This window comes from Rutidosis leptorrhynchoides, chromosome 1, assembly GCF_046630445.1.
Source record: "Rutidosis leptorrhynchoides isolate AG116_Rl617_1_P2 chromosome 1, CSIRO_AGI_Rlap_v1, whole genome shotgun sequence".
In the NCBI taxonomy this organism is placed as follows: Eukaryota; Viridiplantae; Streptophyta; class Magnoliopsida; order Asterales; family Asteraceae; genus Rutidosis; species Rutidosis leptorrhynchoides.
Window position 1 is genome coordinate 718,547,863 of NC_092333.1, and position 21,753 is coordinate 718,569,615.

Genomic DNA, 21,753 nt, shown 5'->3' on the forward strand with positions numbered 1-21,753 from the left:
AGGATTCGCGTCAATTAGGGGCCTGTTCCCTAATTCTTAGGCTACCAAGCTAAAAGGGGCATATTCGGCTTCGATCATTCAACCATAGAATGTAGTTTCACGTACTTGTGTCTATTTTGTAAAACATTTATAAAACTGCATGTATTCTCATCCCAAAAATATTAGATTTTAAAAGTGGGACTATAACTCACTTTCACATATTTTCACTTCGTTGGAAATTAAGACTTGGCCACAGGTCGATTCACGAACCTATAATAAATATATACATATATATCAAAGTATGATCGAAATATATTCATAATATTTTTATTACGTGTTGATGATTTAAGTTGTTAAATTAACAGTCCAACGTTAGTAGTCCACAATTAGTAGTCCACAGTTAGTAGTACATAAATAAATCAATATAATTTCTCGAATCAATCCACGACCCAGTGTATATAAGTCTCAGACTCGATCACAACTGAAAGTATATATATTATTTTAGAATCAACCTCAACCCTGTATAGCTAACTCAATCATTACCGCATATAGAGTGTCTATGGTTGTTCTAAATAATATATATAGATGATGTTGATATGATATGTCAAAACATTGTATACGTGTCTATGATCTATCAAGATTACATAATATATATTAGAATACATGTATAATACAATATAAGTTAGTTAAGTTATGGTTAGTATAGATTTGTTATAAAATTTACGTAGCTAAAACTAGTAATTTTTACCAATTTTATTTTACCCATCATTTCTTCGTTTTAAATCCATTTTGAGTGAATCCAGTTGCTATGGTTTCGTATCGAACTTGAATTTATGAAACTGAACAGAAAAAGTGATGGTTTATAGTGGGAGTTACAGGCTACAAGATGTTTTTGTAAGAGGTAGTCATTTCAGTCGAAAGAACGACGTCTAGATGACCATTTTGAAAAACATACTTCCACTTTGAGTTTAACCATGATATTTGGATATAGTTTCATGTTCATAAGAAAAATCATTTTCCTAGAAGAAAAACTTTTAAATCAAAGTTTATCATAGTTTTTAATTATCTAACCCAAAACAGCCCCGATTTCACTACGACGGCGTATGTCCAGTTTTACGGTGTTCTTCGTGTTTTCAAGTTTTAAATCATTAAGTTAGTATAACATATAGATATAGAACATGTGTTTAGTTGATTTTAAAAGTTAAGTTAGAAGGATTAACTTTTTTTTGTGAACAAGTTTAGAATTAACTAAACCATGTTCTAGTGATTACAAGTTTAAATCTTCGAATAAGATAGTTATATATATATGAATCGAATGATGTTATGAACATTATTACTACCTCAAGTTTAGTAGGTAAACCTACTGGAAGTGACAAGAAATGATCTAGCTTTAAAGGATCTTGGATGGCTTGAAAGTTCTTGAAGTAGAATCATGACACGAAAACAAGTTCAAGTAAGATTTCTACTCGAATTAAGATTGTTATAGTTATAGAAATTGAATCAAAGTTTGAATATGAGTATTACCTTGAATTATAGAGATAACCTACTGTAAATAACAAAGATTTTTTGATCTTAGATGATTACTTGGAATGGATTAAAAAGCTTAGAAGTGGACTTGTAAACTTGAAAGTGTTCTTGATGTGTTCTTGAGTAGTTGTTTTGTATGTTGATCTAGGTTAACTAGATTGAGCTAGATTATGAAGAAAATGATGAAGAACACTTAGTACATGAAGAGAGAACTTTAGAGAGATGTGTTTGATGCATAAAAGTTGGAAAATGAAAGTGTTATGGTTGGTGATCAAAAACGTGAATATGGGGGTATCCATATAGTCTCCATTAGTTTGTAATTTTATGTAATCATTCATGCTAGTTGCTAAATGATGGTTCTCACATGTCTTGGTGACTCACTAAGGCTGCTAAGAGCTGATCATTAAAGTGTATATACCAAAAGTAAATACATCTAGAAGCTGGGTATTGTACGAGTACGAATACGGATGAATACAAGTAGAATTGTTGATGAAAACGAATGAGAATGTAATTGTGACCAACTTTGATAAGTATGAGTGTTTTGATATGTGTCTTGAAGTCTTCCAAAAGTGTATTAATACATCTTAATACACTACATGTATATTCATTTTAACTGAGTCGTTAAGTCATCGGTAGTCGTTACATGTAAGTGTTGTTTTGAAACCTTTAAGTTAACGATCTTGTTAAATGTAGTTAACCCATTATTTATTATATCTAATGAGATGTTAAATTGCCATATTATCATGATAACATGGTGTATGGATATATCTTAATAAGATATATATATATATATATATATATATATATATATATATATATATATATATATATATATATATATTAAAACGTCATTACAACGATAATCGTTACATATATAACTCGTTTCGAAATCCTTAAGTTAGTAGTCTTGTTTTACATATGTAGTTCATTGTTAACACACTTAATGATATATTTAATTATCATTTTATCATGTTAAACATAGTATATTAATATCTTAATATGATTCATATGTATTTAGTAAGACGTTGTTATAACGATAATCGTTATATATATCATTTCGAGTTTCTTAATTCACTTGTCTCATTTTTATGTATATAACTCATTGTTAATATACTTAGTGAGATACTTACTTATCATAATCACATGTTAACTATATATATTTCTATATATATATATATATATATATATATATATATATATATATATATATATATATATATATATATATATCATCATGTAGTTTTTACAAGTTTTTAACGTTCGTGAATCGCCGGTCAACTTGGGTGGTCAATTGTCTACATGAAACTCATTTCTAATAATCAAGTCTTAACAAGTTTGATTGCTTAACATGTTGGAAACATTTAATCATGTAAATATAGTTTTCATTTAATATATAATCATGAAAAAGTTCGGGTCACTACAGTACCTACCCGTTAAATAAATTTCGTCCCGAAAGTTTAAGCGGTTGGAGGTGTTGACGCATCATCTGGAAATAAGTGCGGGTATTTCTTCTTCATCTGATCTTCACGTTCCCAGGTGAACTCAGGTCCTCTACGAGCATTCCATCGAACCTTAACGATTGGTATTTTATTTTGCTTAAGTCTCTTAACCTCATGATCCATTATTTAAACGGGTTCTTCAATGAATTGAAGTTTTTCATTGATTTTGATTTCATCTAAAGGAATAGTGAGATCTTCTTTGGCTAAGAATTTCTTCAGATTCGAGACGTGAAAAGTATTATGTACACGTCGGCGAGTTGTTGTGGTAATTCAAGTCGGTAAGCTACTGGTCCCACACGATCTATAATCTTGAATGGTCCAATGTACCTTGGATTCAGTTTCCCCTGTTTACCAAATCGAACAACGCCTTTCCAAGGTGAAACCTTAAGCATGACCATCTCTCCAATTTCAAATTCTATCTCTTTTCTTTTACTGTCCGCGTAGCTCTTTTGTCGACTCTGGGCGGTTTTCAACCGTTGTTGAATTTGAATAATTTTCTCGGTAGTTTCTTGGATTATCTCTGGACCCATAATTTGTCTATCCCCTACCTCACTCTAACAAATCAGAGACCTGCACTTTCTACCATAAAGTACCTCGAATGGTGCTGCCTCAATACTCGAGTGGTAACAGTTGTTGTAGGAAAATTCTGCTAACGGTAGATGTCGATCCCAATTGTTCCCAAAATCAATGACACATGCTCGTAGCATGTCTTCAAGTGTCTGTATCATTCTTTCACTCTGCCCATCAGTTTGTGGATGATAGGCAGTACTCATGTCTAGACGAGTCGCCAATGCTTGCTGTAATGTCTGCCAAAACCTTGAAATAAATCTGCCATCCCTATCAGAGATAATAGAGATCGGTATTCCATGTCTGGAGACGACTTCCTTCAAGTATAATCGTGCTAACTTTTCCATTTTATCATCTTCTCTCTTTGGCAGAAAGTTTGCTGACTTGGTGAGATGATCGACTATTACCCAAATAGTATCATAACCACTTGCAGTCCTTGGTAATTTAGTAATGAAATCCATGGTAATATTTTCCCATTTCCATTCTGGAATTTCAGGTTATTGAAGTAGACCTGGTGGTTTATGATGTTCAGCTTTGATATTAGAACACGTCAAATATTCTCCTACGTATTTAGCAATATCGGCTTTCATACCCGGCCACCAAAAGTTTTTTTTGAGATCTTGATACATCTTTCCTGCTCCGGGATGTATTGAGTATCTGGTTTTATGTGCTTCCCTAAGTACCATTTCTTTCACATCTCCAAACTTTGGTACCCAAGTTCTTTCAGCCCTATAACGGGTTCCGTCTTCTCGAATATTAAGATGTTTCTCTGATCCTTTGGGTATTTCATTCTTCAAATTTCACTCTTCTAAAACTCCCTGTTGCGCCTCCTTTATTTGAGTAGTAAGGTTAGTATGAATAATTATATTCATAGCTTTTACTCGAATAGGTTTTCTGTCCTTTCTGCTCAAGGCGTCGGCTACCACATTCGCCTTCCTCGGGTGGTATCGAATCTCAAAGTCGTAATCATTCAACAACTCAATCCACCTACGCTGCCTCATGTTTAGTTGTTTCTGATCAAATATATGTTGAAGACTTTTGTGGTCGGTATATATGATACTTTTGACTCCATATAAGTAGTGCCTCCAAGTCTTTAATCCAAAAATAACAGCACCCAATTCCAAATCGTGAGTCATATAATTTTGCTCGTGAATCTTCAATTGTCTAGACACATAAGCAATTACCTTCGTTCGTTGCATTAATACACAACCGAGACCTTGCTTTGATACGTTACAATAAATCACAAAGTTATCATTCCCTTCAGGCAATGACAATATAGGTGCCGTAGTTAACTTTTTCTTCAACAATTGAAACGCTTTCTCTTGTTCATCCTTCCATTCAAATTTCTTCGCTTTATGCGTTAATGCAGTCAAGGGTTTTGCTATTTTGGAAAAATCTTGGATGAATCTTCTGTAGTAACCAGCCAATCCTAAAAATTGGCGTATATGCTTCGGAGTTTTTGGGGTTTCCCAGTTTTCAACGGTTTCAATCTTTGATGGATCAACCTGAATACCTTCTTTATTCACTACGTGACCGAGGAATTGAACTTCTTCCAATCAAAATACACACTTTGAAAACTTAGCGTACAGTTTTTCCTTCCTCAACAATTCTAGCACTTTTCTTAAATGTTCTTCATGCTCTTGATCATTCTTTGAGTAAATAAGTATGTCATCGATGAAAACAATGACAAACTTGTTAAGGTATGGTCCACACACACGGTTCATGAGGTGGTGCGTTATTCAATCCAAACGGCATAACCATAAACTCATAATGACTGTAACGCGTTCTAAAAGTAGTCTTTAGAATATCATCCTCCTTCACCCGCATTTGATGATACCCGGAACGTAAATCGATCTTCGAATAAAAGGACGAGCCTTGTAGTTGATCAAATAAGTCGTCGATTCTCGGTAGTGGATAACGGTTCTTGATGGTAAGTTTGTTCAACTCTCGGTAGTCGATACACAACCTGAATGTACCATCCTTCTTTTTGACAAACAAAACAGGAGCTCCCCACGGTGATGTGCTTGGTCGAATGAAACCACGCTCTAAAAGTTCTTGTAATTGACATTGTAATTCTTTCATTTCGCTGGGTGCGAGTCTGTATGGAGCACGAGCTATTGGTGCAGCTCCCGGTACAAGGTCTATTTGAAATTCAACGGATCGGTGTGGAGGTAGTCCCGGTAATTCTTTCGGAAATACATCGGTAAATTCTTTTGCGACGGGAACATCATTGATGTTCTTTTCTTCTGAATTGACTTTCTCGACGTGTGCTAGAACGGCATAGCAACCTTTTCTTATTAGCTTTTGTGCCTTCAGGCGACTAATAAGATTTAACTTCGCGTTGCTCTTTTCTCCGTACACCATTAAGGGTTTTCTCTTTTCGCGCATAATGCGAATCAAATTTTTGTAACAAACGATCTCTGCTTTCACTTCTTTCAACCAGTCCATGCCAATTATCACATTAAAACTCCCTAACTCTACTGGTATCAAATCAATGTTAAACGTTTCGCTAACCAGTTTAATTTCTCAATTCCGACATATATTATCTGCTGTAACTAATTTACCGTTTGCTAATTCGAGTAAAAATTTATTATCCAAAGGCGTCAATGGACAACTTAATTTAGCACAAAAATCTCTACTCATATAGCTTCTATCCGCACCCGAATCAAATAAAGCATAAGCAGATTTATTATCAATAAGAAACGTATCCATAACAAGCTCTGGGTCTTCTTGCGCTTCTGCCGCATTAATATTGAAAACTCTTCCGTGACCTTGCCCATTAGTATTCCCCTAATTCGGGCAATTTCTAATAATGTGGCCCGATTTTCCACATTTATAACAAACTACGTCGGCATTATTTGCTCCGAGATTACTTTTTCCGACATTATTTGTTCTTTTATATCTGTTATTCATCGGTCCGTAGACCTCACACTTCGTCGCACCATGACCATTTTTTTTACACTTGGTACAAAATTTCGTGCAGAACCCATTCTGGTGGTACTCTTCACACCTTTGCCATGGCTGTTTCTGATTCTTGTTGTTATAGGAATTGTTGTTATTGCAGTTGTTATTGTTACTGGGACGATTGTTGTAGTTGTTGTTGGGACGTTTGTTGTAGTTGTTGTTGGAATTGCGATTGATGTTGTGGTTGTTGGGATAGTTGTTGCGATTGATATTGTGATTGTTGTTATTGTTGTATTGGTGACTCTTGTCACTGTTTTCCTCCCACTTTCTCTTGACTTGTTTCATGTTGGCCTCTTCGACCGCCTGCTCTTTAATCCTTCCCTCAATCTGGTTCACTAGTTTATGAGCCATTCGACTTGCCTTTTATATGGAGGTGGGCTCGTTTGAACTCACATCCTCCTGAATCCTTTCAGGTAACCCTTTTACAAATGCGTCGATATTCTCTTCTTCATCTTCGAACACTTTTGGACACAATTGGTACAACACTATGAATCGTCGTTCGTACATGGTAATATCGAATCCTTGTGTTCGTAACTCTCTAAGCTCTACCTTGAGTTTATTGACCTCGTTTCTAGGATGGTAATGCTCAGTCATCATGTGTTTGAATGCTGACCACGGTAGTACATAAGCAGCATCTTGTCCCACCTACTCGAGATAGGTGTTCCACTATGTTAACGCAGTACCTGTGAAGGTATGCGTAGCGTATTTCACCCTATCTTCTTCGGTACATTTACTTATGGCAAACACCGATTCGACCTTCTCATCCACCGTTTTAATCCGATTGGACCTCGGTTCCATCAAATTCCAGAGGTTTGCAGGCAATGAATTCTTTGTAGGAGCATCCTACACGAGTTCTTGTGGCGTTAGTTCCATGGCTGGATTTAGAGTTATTGTTGTTTTGTATTGCAGCCTGTACTGCGGCTATGTTTGCTGCAAGGAAAACACGGAAGTCTTCCTCGCTCATGTTCAAGTTCTGACGAGTCGTCGGTGCCATTTTCTTCAAAAATAGCCAAAAGAATTAAGTTAATCATATAGAATATTAAGAGTAGTCAATAGTATTTCGTAGCATAATATGAACTCATTTATAAAAGCTTTTTCTTCATATTAGTGTTTTATAAGTTTTAATTCGGGTAGTACCTACCCGTTAAGTTCATACTTAGTAGCTAATATACAATTCAACTACTACAATTCTATATGAAAAATTGATTATAATAATATTTCGCGTTCAAACTTTTATACAATATTATACAAACTTACAATACCGCTATTTTACATATAGCATGAAATATAATACATAATAACTTTGATACAAGGTAGTTGCTAAAACAATTCTAGTTTAATGCAAGTCGTTCAACAAAGGCAATAAAGACACGTAATTCATAGGTCCAGAAACAAGTCATTCATTCGAGTTTTACTAATATTATTTCCCATCCTTGGTCTTGTGGAAAATAACCGTTGTGGCCATTGGTTAGGCAGCATGTTGTAATGTCGTCAAAAGGACGAGGGTTTCGTAATGCCCAACAGCCCCGTAACAATCTAAAAATCTTATTTCTCACCCCAACTATTGAATCCGTCACCTGTAGGAATATTTTATTTAGAAGTTGCAACCTAATGTTCTTTTTCTTAATTTGGTGAGAAGCCAACATTACTAATCCGTAAGCATAACATGCTTCTTTAAATTGCATGTTTGAAGCTCTTTCTAATGCACGAAGTCCTATGTTGGGATATGTGGAGTCAAAATAGGCTATCAACCCGTAGCGTAAAATTTCATTTGGGTTTTTCCCTCACTCAATGACTTAAAGAAAACACGGCGTAACTTAGGGTCTCCCCAATGTGATATACACCATCTATCGAAGGAAAGCCTTTTATAAACTAAGGCATGCTTGGAACATCTTTCAAATGTTCTACGGACTAATCTCGCCGTAAATAATTGTGCCGATGAATTCTGACCAACTTTAGACAAGATTTCATCAATCATATCCCCTGGTAGGTCTTCTAAAATATTTGGTCGTCTATTCTTAACATCCATTTTGTGTTTTTATACTGTAAAATAGATGAAGATTAGATTCGTAAAAGATAATTAACAAACAATACAAGCAATTTTTACATATAAATAAAAGTACAAGCACACTACAATACATATATTACACAACATGATTACAATTCTTTATTCCGACTCACTCGTTTCTTCCTCCTCGGACTTGGTTCATTTTGCTAACTTCCTAGGGATATATGGTGCTCCTTTAATACGAGCCATCGTTTTCACAAATGGTTTAGTAAAACCTGGTTGCCTAGATGTTCCCGGGTTATAGTTAAAATTTAAGAAATACGGGTGTTTACGATACACATAAAGTTCATCGGGGTTGGAATCAGGTTTCTCTATTTTGATGCATTTTCCCTTATTATTTTCTTTTGCTTTCTTAAATTGGGTTGTGGTAATTTCTATAACATCATCGGAATCCTCGTCGGGATCCGATTCATCAGAAAATTGGTAATTTTCCCAATATTTTTCCTTCTCATCGGAGACACCACAAACCATTTTTAATTTTGGACCATTGGTTGAAAATTTTCTTTTATTTAACCGTTTTTCTGTAGTTTTTATCATTTCCTCCCCCGGAACTTCTTCTTCTTCCGGTTCCTCTTCTTTCGGTTCCTCTTCTTCCGGTCCCTCTTCTTCCGGTTCCTCTTCTTCCAGTTCCTCTTCTTCCGGTTCCCCTTCGGGAATTTGTGAATCTTTTCAAAATATATTCGACTCTTCATTGTTATTAGGTGAGTCGATGGGATTGGTACTGGAAGTAGATATCTATCACACATTAACTAACACATTAGTAATATTCCACATTATATTTACATGTAAAAATATATAGTTTCCAACAAAGTGTTAAGCAATCGTTTTTAAAGTAAACACGTTCGAAGTCCAGACTCACTAATGCATTCTAACAAACTCGGTTAGACACACTAATGCAAATTTCTGGTTCTCTAAGACCAACGCTCGAATACCAACTGAAATGTCCCGTTCATATGAATTATAAACATTTCATATTAATTGATCTCGTTGCGAGGTTTTGACCTCTATATGAGACGTTTTTCAAAGACAGCATTCGATTTTAAAAACAAACCATAACCTTTATTTTGTCGATAAAGGTTTAAAGGACATAACGTAGATTATCAAGTAATGATAATCTAAAATATAACGTTTTACACACGACCATTACATAATGGTTTACAATAATATTACACATTGATTTAATTCTCCGAATGCAGTTTTTAAACAATATTATACAAGCATGCAGACTCCATTTCCTGTCTTTATTTAGCATGCAACATCGAAAGCTCTTAACAATCACCTGAGAATAAACATGCTTAAAATGTCAACAAAAATGTTGGTGAGTTATAGGTTTAACCTATATATTTATCAAACCATATTAATAGACCACAAGATTTCATATTTCCATTTCTCATAAACAACATGCATGCATAATAGCAATCTGCAAAAAAATCATTCATATGGTGAACACCTGGTAACCGATATTAACAAGATGCATATAGAATATCTCCATCATTCCGGGACTCCCTTCAGACATGATAAATTTCGAAGTACTAAATCATCTGATTCTTTGGATGGGGCTTGTTGGGCCCAATAGATCTATCTTTAGGATTCACGTCAATTAGGGGCCAGTTCCCTAATTCTTAGGCTATCAAGCTAAAATGGGCATATTCGGCTTCGATCATTCAACCATAGAATGTATTTTCACGTACTTGTGTCTATTTTGTAAAACATTTATAAAACTGCATGTATTCTCATCCCAAAAATATTAGATTTTAAAAGTGGGACTATAACTCACTTTCACAGATTTTCACTTCGTTGGAAATTAAGACTTGGCCACAGGTTGATTCACGAACCTATAATAAATATATACATATATATCAAAGTATGATCAAAATATATTCATAATATTTTTATTACGTGTTGATGATTTAAGTTGTTAAATTAACAGTCCAATGTTAGTAGTCCACAATTAGTAGTCCACAGTTAGTAGTACATAAATAAATCAATATAATTTCTTGAATCAATCCACGACCCAGTGTATACAAGTCTCAGACTCGATCACAACTCAAAGTATACATATTATTTTAGAATCAACCTCAACCCTGTATAGCTAACTCGATCATTACCGCATATAGAGTGTCTATGGTTGTTCCAGATAATATATATAGATGACGTCGATATGATATCTCAAAACATTGTATATGTGTCTATGGTCTATCAAGATTACATAATATATGTTAAAATACATGTATAATACAATATAAGTTAGTTAAGTTATGGTTAGTATAGATTTGTTATAAAATTTACGTAGCTAAAACTAGTAATTTTTACCAATTTTGTTTTACCCATCATTTCTTCGTTTTAAATCCGTTTTGAGTGAATCCAGTTACTATGGTTTCGTATCGAACTTGACTTTATGAAACTAAATAGAAAAAGTGATGGTTTATAGTCAGAGTTACAGGTTACAAGACGTTTTTGTAAGAGGTTGTCATTTCAGTCGAAAGAACGACGTCTAGATGACCATTTTGAAAAACATACTTCCAATTTGAGTTTAACCATGATTTTTGGATATAGTTTCATGTTCATAAGAAAAATTATTTTCCCAGAAGAACAACTTTTAAATCAAAGTTTATCATAGTTTTTAATTATCTAACCCAAAACAGCCCCCCGGTTTCACTACGACGGCGTATGTCCGGTTTTACGGTGTTCTTCGTGTTTTCAAGTTTTAAATCATTAAGTTAGCATATCATATAGATATAGAACATGTGTTTAGTTGATTTTAAAAGTTAAGTTAGAAGGATTAATTTTGTTTGCGAACAAGTTTAGAATTAACTAAACCATGTTCTAGTGATTACAAGTTTAAATCTTCGAATAAGATAGTTATATATATATATATATATATATATATATATATATATATATATATATATATATATATATATATATATATATATATATATATATATATATATATATATATATATATGAATCGAATGATGTTATGAACATCATTACTACCTCAAGTTTAGTAGATAAACCTACTGGAAGTGACAAGAAATGATCTAGTTTTAAAGGATCTTGGATGGCTTGAAAGTTCTTGAAGTAGAATCATGACACGAAAACAAGTTCAAGTAAGATTTCTACTCGAATTAAGATTGTTATAGTTATAGAAAGTGAATCAAAGTTTGAATATGAGTATTACCTTAAATTAGAGATATAACCTACTGTAAATAAAGATTTCTTGATCTTAGATGATTACTTGGAATGGATTAAAAAGTTTAGAAGTAGACTTGTAAACTTGAAAGTGTTCTTGATGTGTTCTTGAGTAGTTGTTTTGTATGTTGATCTAGGTTAACTAGATTGAGCTAGATTATGAAGAAAATGATGAAGAACACTTAGAACATGAAGAGAGAACTTGAGAGAGATGTGTTTGATGCATAAAAGTTGGAAAATGAAAGTGTTATGGTTGGTGATCAAAAACGTGAATATGGGGGTATCCATATAGTCTCCATTAGTTTGTAATTTTGTGTAATCATTCATGCTAGTTGCCAAATGATGGTTCCCACATGTCTTGGTGACTCACTAAGGCTGCTAAGAGCTGATCATTGAAGTGTATATACCAATAGTAAATACATCTAGAAGCTGGATATTGTACGAGTACGAATACAGATGAATATAAGTAGAATTGTTGATGAAAACGAATGAGAATGTAATTGTGACCAACTTTGATAAGTATGAGTGTTTCCAAATTACATTGACTTGCCACAAGAATTTGGTACAACATGTGAATTAACATCAGGTGATTCCAATTTCTCATATTCAGCTTCAATTTTTGCTTTTAATGCTTCCCAAGCTTCTCTCCTAGCAATCAATTCCTCTTTTACTTTCGCTTCTATATTCGCAACAGCATCGTCAGTTTCACCGTTAACAACTACCGTATCCCAAAACGACGTCGAGTAAAACGTAATTGTGTTGTAACCTTGCTCTGGTCAATTGACCGTTATGGATCAGAGCAAATAAGACCGGAGATGGTTTCTCTCGTGTTTAACGCTTCGATGACGGTGGCGGTGTTGATGAGCTGTTGTTGTTCCTGAAATTCGGGGCTTTTCTTTTCAGCGCTCCACCACGTCGCCGTGAGAAAGGTAGCACCGCCGTTGACAGTGGTAGTGGTGAGTTGGTTACGGTTGCCGGTGAGCTGTGTTTCTCTTCCATTGTTTAAATAAAGCATAAAAATGGTCACTGTTCACTTACTATTCCTAAACTGTGAGAATTAGTATATAGGGATAATTTCCAGGGCTAGTTTGTAACTACTGAAGACTCAAAAGAATACACAACAAACACTGCTGCTGTTATTTGTTGTTATTAATTAATTAATTAATTAATTAATTAGTTATTATTATTATTATTATTATTATTATTATTATTATTATTATTATTATTATTATTATTATTATCATTTATTATTATTATTATTATTATTATTATTATTATTATTATTATTATTATTATTATTAGGTTATAACCAGCAAAATTTGCGAGGTTAGAAAATCAATTGAATACGTCCTTATGTTATTGGTTTAGTGGTAACGACCCATACATATTTGTTAAAGGTTGAGAGTTCGATTCTTTGGCACGACAACATTGCACACAAGGATATTTCTTGATCTTGAAATCAACGCAATGTCGCCTTTGACACATCATTGCAGAGGCAGTGGGGAGGAGGGGTTTTACCGGTCATGCCCTAGGATTGGTTTGGATTTCTCGAGAGCATCATTTGGGGCGGGTTATGCATCTACGAAAAATGATCGCATTGGTGGTTTAGTCCTCGGTGATTACAAACTGTTCAATAGAATATACGGAGTAATATTTTAACAACACCTATGGACAAACGATTTTATAAAAATATTATAGCAATACATACGTGGAACATCAATCAATATCTTAAACAAAACAATATTATAATGCAAATTAATTTAACGATCGTTAAAGCAGATGGATCTCCTCGTTCAATGAATGTTTCACATGTAAAAAGTAGATTTTTTTTTGAAATGGTAATAAACCATTCAAAAGTTTGAAAAATAGAAAAACTGGAAAATATTTTGCAAACATAGTAATTCCGGAGTTTGGAACTCCGGATTTCAACATTTCATCCAAAACCGGAGTTTGGAACTCCGGATTTAACATTTTCACCCAAATTATGGTCATTAAACGTGCATCTTTTGATGAGAGAGGGCTGAAACCGGAGTTCCAAACTCCGGTTTTGGGTGAAATGGTGAAATCCGGAGTTTGGAAGTCCCAAAAATTACTATGTTTGCAATTTTTTTCCCCAAGTTTTCAATTTTTCAATTTTTCAATTTTTCAAACTTTTATTACCATTTCAAAAAAAAAAAAAAAAAAAAAAAAAAAAAAAAAAAAAAATTTCTAAAAAGTATTGACTAAATTGTTTTGCAATTTGTTCATAAAGATTTAAGCTTACTGTTGTTAGCAAGCTTAATCTGTTTAGCCAAATCGACTAAACGGTTGCTTCAAACACATCGGTAGTCACCCTTTAGCCAAATCCATTTGAAGTATCTTCATCAAATAAACAACACCAAAGTTGAATATGATAACGCAACTGACACAAAAAAAAGTGATCAGAAGTTATTAGGATCATATACAACTAAAATAAGCTTAGCTTAGAAATGAAATGAAATGAAATGATTACATAGGTATCCCCACCATGAAACAACTCTTAGCACAAATTAAGAAAACTTGGAATCTCTGTAGTAATAAAAAGTGGTAATTGAGCTACAGTAAAGAAACTTTGTTATGCACGTAAAATGTATTCGTTAAAAGCTTGCTGAAGTGGACTAATCATGCAAGCGGACCAAATCAGTTTGATACCTGTCATATTCATGGTATATTAATGTAATGGAGACCCAAAATAAAACTCAAGCAACATCCGTATTGCAATACTAATGGTACTTATAATTATTATATTTAAAAGAACAACAATTCATTAAAAAAAAATTATTATCATCACATCCACAGAATAAGTAGCATATCATCTACCAGGGGAAACATGTAAGCATGTATAGTATACTTCAAAAAACTTTCAACAGACTTGGTTTACTTTTAGCTAAAACAACTTATTTGACGCGTTATGGATAAACTATAAACCTACGTTTTAATATTCGCAAGTAAATGAATCGAAATTTCAACCTCTATCGCTCACCCTTAAGGCCGTAATACTAGGTTTGAACAATACTAACAAAAATGGTGGTTACCAGTTGAGCATCAAGATTTGAGACTGTCAGTGCTCCTACGTAGAAATTTTCGATCACCGCATCTGCAACAACCATAATGAAGTGGGATTGCATCAAGTGCAGGAACACGACACCATTAGACTGATTTTAACGCGGCGTCAGAAAGCATCGCGTCAGATGAGACGCTCTGGCCAAATCTAACGCCCCTGGCGCCTATAACGCGGCGTCAGTTGGCAATTTGACGGGTGGGCAGGGATTCGTCAGGTACGCGTGTCAGCTCGTGATTGGCTCCAAATTCAACGGATATATATCCGTTTGAATTTCAGTTTTTTTTAATTCCGAAAATTAATTATTTATCCTATTTAATATCTATATCTTCACTATTTTTTCATCTTCATCTTCTCCAACCTTCTTCAATCTTCATCATTCTTCAAAAAATAAATTTCCAAAAAAAATGTCAAACCCAAATCAAAGACCCAATACTCTCAACGATTTGTACAGTAGTTATACGGGCAGTGGTTCATCAAACCCGAACAACTATCACCAAGTTCCGTTGATTGCGCCTCAATTCGAATCATGACACCCGAACAACAACATCAACTTTACTTGGAACAACAACGTCGCTATGAAGAAGCCCAACAAAATCGGAATAATCAATTCCGTAATTTTCAATCCCCGATGATTCCGATTTATCAAGAAACGGTGTCGGAAACTCCGATCGAAACGGTTCCGGAAACACGAGATCGTTCCAAAAGAAAACACAAAAAAAGAACGTCGAGTTAGGTATAAACTTTTTCCCAAAATCAAGACACCGACGAAGAACAAACCGACAAAGACTAGTTTTATTTAATTATTTTTTTTATTTTTATGTTTTTTTTATTTTTATTTTTATGTTTTTTTATTTTTATTTCGGTGTTTTTTTTTAATAATCGTTGTACTTTTTTTTATGAATAAAATAAATTATTTTTATTAATTTTATGTTTAAATATGATATAATAAAATGAATAAAATAAATATAATAAATTAACTAGTGGACCCTAATTAGATTTGACACACTCCACTTGACATTTTGGGTTATTGAGAATCAAATCTTGACATTGTCATGTCACAGTCACCTTACACTTTTTAAGCCAAAAAGTGCACATTTGCCTGTGACGTTACAGGCAAGTTAGGAATAGTCATGCCAGTTCCTTGTATTCAATGTCTATTTCCTCTAATGTTTTAATATGTTCACTCAAAAAACTTTAATGAAGTTACAACTGAACTTATAAGAAAGAAATCTCCAAACATGATAATGTTGGTAAGATGTACAAGTACCTAATGTGTACGGTTTGGGGTATATGGCTAGCCTATATTGGAATTGGAATAAAAGTAAAAATATAAAGCATATTTCCCTTTTATTTATTATATTTTTAAAATTCTTGAATGATTAATCTTATAAAGATTAATAATAATAATAATAATAATAATAATAATAATAATAATAATAATAATAATAATAATAATAATAATAATAATAATAATAATAATAATAATAATAATAATAATAATAATAATAATGATGATGATGATGATGATGATGATGCTATTTTAATAGGTGAACACTTTCATGAACATTGTTCACACTTTAACATTGTTCGTTGTTAGTCCTTATTTTTCCACTTTTCCCATATTTTCTTATAAAGGCGATGTCACTACTATATGTGTTGTAAATAATTTTTCTCTCATAAAATGAGAATTGAACAATTTAATAACATCATTCAACTATACTTTTTTTTTTTTTTTTGAACGGCTATACCTGAATCCATCATTCAACCATACTCGTGTAACCATGTTATATATACTAAATGGGTCCGGGACCATAAACGACTGTGTTAAAAGATCATGTGATTTTGTAAAGGTAAACTGGGAAAAATTTCAAACAAGTCTGTTGCTCAATATATAATAAAAGTCGATTACATAAACAAGTGCACAATAAGTTCGATACAAAATAGCATACAAACGAAATTATGGATTGAACGAAACTTGTATCACCTAACATGAAGCCCTAAAATCGTAACATGGGTACCAATAAGTAGTGAACATAATATAGCTGCAAAAAAAAAAAAAAAAAAAAAAAAAAAAAAAACAATCAAATGCGTTATTGACATGTGAATGTGCTAATTCTACGTATTATATTTAGAATTGCTCCTTTCTTTCATTCTTTTTTATTTATTTATTTTTTTTTATTTTTTTTTTTGTGTTTGAAAGTGACTGCCACAACTACATTATTTTTTTTTTTTTTTTTTTTTTTTTTTTTTTATCAATAAATCTGATTCCGATTTAATGCAATTTATATGTAGATTGATATTGATATTTCCATAACTAAAACTGATAAATTCACCATAACTACATAAAATATTTGTACAGTACAAGTCTATAATGTATTAAATTTACCTCTTTAAATGGAAGCCTAACATCGGCTCTAGTTGGATTGTATAGAAAATAGTACAGTAAATTAGATTTTTTTTTTTTTATTAAAATTAACTTGGATATTTTAATGTAGGAATTGCTTAATGATATTTATCTAATTGTTACATACATAAAATTTTTGTACATTTTGATAAATGTTATTTTGAAATTAACTGATAACGCTATTTACACTTATTCAATGCATGTTAACAACACCTCATAAGGTTGTCGTTAGCAATATTCTTTAATGTATCGTTTTAGCTATTACCCCTAAATTATATTATGTGATATGTGATATCATATCTCTGAACAATTTTAATTTAAACTAAAAGAAATAATTTGAAATTTGATAATAAACTTTTAAAGGATCTGAGTAATTACCTTATGCATGAATTGGTAGAATGATTCAGTTGCCTCATTGCTTTCGATATCAACCATATTTGCATTTCTCCACAGTATTAATCCAAGAATGCTATGACCAATTACCTATTATTCATCACAATTACTTAAGCATATATAAAATGTCTAGTTTTCATTAAGTTAAAATTATATTAGATGTGTGTACATAATTAATACACACAAAGTTACAAAAACTTAGATTACCATAATCAATCGGACCCAAAAACGTGTTGATGACAACCCGATCAATACAGCCATACCGTACACCATTTCTAGAAGGCATATACAAATCCAAAACACCTTCAAACGTATGTAATTTTGTACTAATTAATTTCTACTATAAATAGTGATGATTTTAATTAGATCCATATATAACCAATTGGGAGGCAGTTTAGAGCTTACCGGTTTCTGCCCGATTTTTGAAGCAAGGGAGCTAATTCCGTTCATTTTATCTCCCTCAAGATCAGGAATGTCCTAAATTTGATCCAATGCTCAACAAAGCCCATTAAGTTAAGATATTGAACAAGCTAGGTAGAAGGATTATGATATTTACATTAATTATATCGATGTTTCTTATTAATTATTCCGTATTTGTAATAGGGGAATGTTTAATACAGAACCAAAAAGCTACAGAACTAACTAATGTGCACAAATATATATTTTGTTCACAATGGTGTAAATTAAAAAAGTTTTATATATGTACACAAAATTACACTTGTGTACAAAAATACACATTAAAAAAGTTATGTATTAAACTTTTGGCTGCATAATAATATGTACGTACCTTAAATAGTGCAAAAACTATGGAATAGATGCTCATGATACCAGATACAAAGATAGCATGCTTCGAAAATAAAAGTGTTCTTCCCGTTATGCATGTCTGTGTTAATAATTAGTATCATTTATTAAATGTATAGATAGTTCAATTAATAATTTTAATTTTATTTATTTTTTCGTTAAACCAAATTAAATAAATATCTCAACAAATGTTTCGGTAAATTGGAACCTGAGCGTGAAGGTGAAACAAAATAGGAACGATCAATCCATGGATCGACAAAATGGTCATTGCAGCAAGAACAGGGTTCCTCTTCCATCGTAGTAAGGGTAGCTACAAATATATATACATATTGTGCTAAGATGTACACATAAGTTAATTTATGGAGTATTAGATTAGTTGAAGTAATTAATTTTAATATTTAACTCACATGAACTGAATATGCAGTTCCAACGCCATAATATAAGAATAGACCCAACTTCAAAGGCCAAGATTTAACAGTCCATCCGACACATAAACCCTAATATATATATATATATGGTCAAGTCAAATTAAACATATATAAATAGTAATTCAATATTCAATCACTTGAAATAACTTTATGTTTTCTGTATGCTACAACTTATTATATGTTCTTCCAATTCATTTATAATCATAATTATAATGATAATGATATGTAGGTATAATTATAATTATATAGTTAATAATTACCAGAAAAGCATACAACGAAGTGAGTAGAATGGCATTTTTAATGGAAAGTTCACCGGATGCCAACACATAATATGGCTTGTTAATCTTGTCGATCTCGATATCTGTCAGTTGATTTATGGCACTAGTATACAAATTAGCTAAAGAGCCACCAAGGAGTGCCTGGAAAATAATTTGTTTACATACATATGTTGAGTTAACTAATATTCTAATTATGATATTTAAAACATACATAATTAGATGGTGCGCATGTTAAATTGTTCAAAAGTGCGCAGAATGCGCAATTTACTCGGTATCAGGTCTCGCACTTAAGGGGCTTGATTACCCGAGATTTTACCTTCTATGGAAGAGCCAATGTGCTCGTTCACATGAGGGTTTCATTGTTTAAAAAAAAAAATTAATAATAAAACCATACATATCGATAAGGTTGATAAATGGATTTCGTACAAATTAAATTCATTCTTTAAAACAATAACAGATGTATAAACCTGCAAAACTCCTAGGAAATATGATGGAGTAAATTCTGAAATGTTCTGGATGGCAAGCAAAGAAACTGAAGTGATGGCTAATGCCTACAAAAAGGATTAATTACTTTGTAAAGATATATATCTATTTAATTTCCATAAATATATAGATTTATGCACATGGGGCGCATTAATTTTAATATGTATACCGTTCCTATCTGAGTGAATACTCTTGAAAATTTGTAAAGAATCTCAAACGTAAGTACTTTGCTAGTCATTTTTGGATGACCAACTCTAGAGTCATGTTCATTTTCAGGTAATTCAAAGGCAGTGGCGCCCTTTATAAACTTTGGTTTCGGTTTTAGATGATCATATGATATCCCAAATTTGATATGCTTAGCATTCCACAGTTGATGAGCCTGTGAAACTTGTACGTGTCCATGACCTACAAATATTATTTCGGAACATCTCATTATAAAAATGTATATATTCTTAGAACTTATCACTATTAACTTATTATAGTGATAAGTTCTGAGGAAATATTCTAATTTATAATGAGATGTTCAATTTAAAAAAAAATAAGAAAAAAAGAAAAAAAATTGATCCGAGAAGAAAGACTTTTTCGGATGACGTAAAGGTATTTTCGGTGGTTTGGATTAATGGTAGAGCTAGGTTTAATTCAACATGGAAGTTTAATAACAAGAAGCTAGCTAAGAAATGTCGTCGAATGTAAAGAACTTACCAGAAGAAACCACATATGACACCAACGGAGCTTTTGAAACTGACCAAGGTCTTTGAGTCGATACAATCTTCATAGATTTCATCATCTTTATTTATTACTCTTATTATTTGTTTAATTTAAAGTAAAACTCTATATGCCAAGAGAAATGCGAAGGCCTTGAAGATATGTGCATATATAAGCAGTACACTTATATCTATTGTATTTGTAGCCCTTATTTGCTCGGTTATGGTTAATTTCATATTATAAGAAAGTTCATCATTAAAAAGTTCTAGTTAATTTTGCTAAAAAAAAATAAAATGATACATTTTTATTATTATAAAGGTAAATTAACTTTGTATACTTAAAGTACATGATAATGACATTTAATGAAGACTATGTTTTCCATGATTAACTTAAAAATAAAATTAAGCTATTGACCCTTAATGTTTGTTTAAAGTTTTATGGATAAATTTTAAGTATTTTTTGACGTGAATGGCCCCTAATGTTTGAAAATATTGCGTTGTTGGTTCCTAAATGTAACATACGTTATTTCCCTATTGTTAGTGGGCATAACGTGGGATGCAAACTAGGGTTTTTTTTAGTCATTTTATGCATCTAACTAACGTTATTTTCTCATCATTAGTGTGCATCATGTGAGTGAGCATCGATATTTCCCCATCGTTAATGACTAAAGAGCTCTCGTGTGCATCTCACGTGATGCACACTAACGATGAAGAAATGACGTTTGATACACTCAGAGACCAATGATACAACATTTTTAAACATTAGGGTCATTCACGTCTAAAATTACTTTAAAATCATTCATAAAATTTTAAGCAAACATTGTCTAATTTAAATCACAATCAATAATCGAATATAATTAAACAACAATGAGTATAACTAGTTCTAAAAAAAGAGAAAACTATAATGGGCGTTCTTGTGGTTATGTCATGTGGTGTGCTTAACCTTTTTTAACGTAAGAGGTCACTATACTTTACACTAATTTGGTAGATGGTCCATGTCACTAACGGTCATCTATTTTTTTCTCTAAGTTGTATGATCAAGCATGGAATGAATATGACGGGTTCGATCCATACCTGACAACAATATATAGGGTTTTAAGGGTCATTCGAGTTTAACTCTCCGGTCCGGTGTACTGTGAATAACCTATTGTGAGATGAAGATCTCAACATGGATGGTTAAACGTCGACCCACCATCGTCGGGATAGCCGGTAATTGATGGCTAGGGATAGGTATTAAGGTTTGTGTTCACGAAACGTTACCTGTAACCGTAAATAGATCGTGTAATCCGGTAGCACGGGTAAGAGCTGCGTTGTATGGGTAGCGCAGATGGAAGGAGTGTTGTGTTTCTATACCAGAAATAGTATATGTGTGAGTTAGGAT

At 32.6% G+C, this 21,753-nt stretch overlaps 1 protein-coding gene across 1 annotated transcript; it reads right to left on the bottom strand.

Moving 5' to 3' along the window:
• Window positions 1–16,821: 16,821 nt before the first annotated feature.
• LOC139854621 (homogentisate phytyltransferase 1, chloroplastic-like) lies at window positions 16,822–20,455 on the bottom strand. Its single transcript, XM_071843920.1, has 11 exons — window positions 20,371–20,455; window positions 19,838–20,073; window positions 19,653–19,736; window positions 19,168–19,326; window positions 18,887–18,976; window positions 18,688–18,789; window positions 18,466–18,561; window positions 18,084–18,155; window positions 17,886–17,981; window positions 17,664–17,768; window positions 16,822–16,923 (listed from the first exon to the last, which is right to left on the bottom strand). The coding sequence occupies exons 1-11, from the start codon at window positions 20,453–20,455 to the stop codon at window positions 16,879–16,881; spliced, it is 1,170 nt and encodes a 389-aa protein (XP_071700021.1). The 3' UTR covers window positions 16,822–16,878.
• Between the last annotated feature and the right edge of the window lie 1,298 nt (window positions 20,456–21,753).

What these genes read in the sequence shown, in the direction of transcription:
- LOC139854621 (XM_071843920.1), bottom strand. Translation starts at nt 20,455, where the DNA reads ATGATGAAATCTATGAAGATTGTATCGACTCAAAGACCTTGGTCAGTT. An exon ending in ATTTCCTAGGAGTTTTGCAG is followed by an intron (nt 19,327 to 19,652) that starts GTTTATACATCT and finishes ATTATTTTCCAG; the next exon opens with GCACTCCTTGGTGGCTCTTT. An exon ending in CAAAAATCGGGCAGAAACCG is followed by an intron (nt 17,982 to 18,083) that starts GTAAGCTCTAAA and finishes ATACGTTTGAAG; the next exon opens with GTGTTTTGGATTTGTATATG.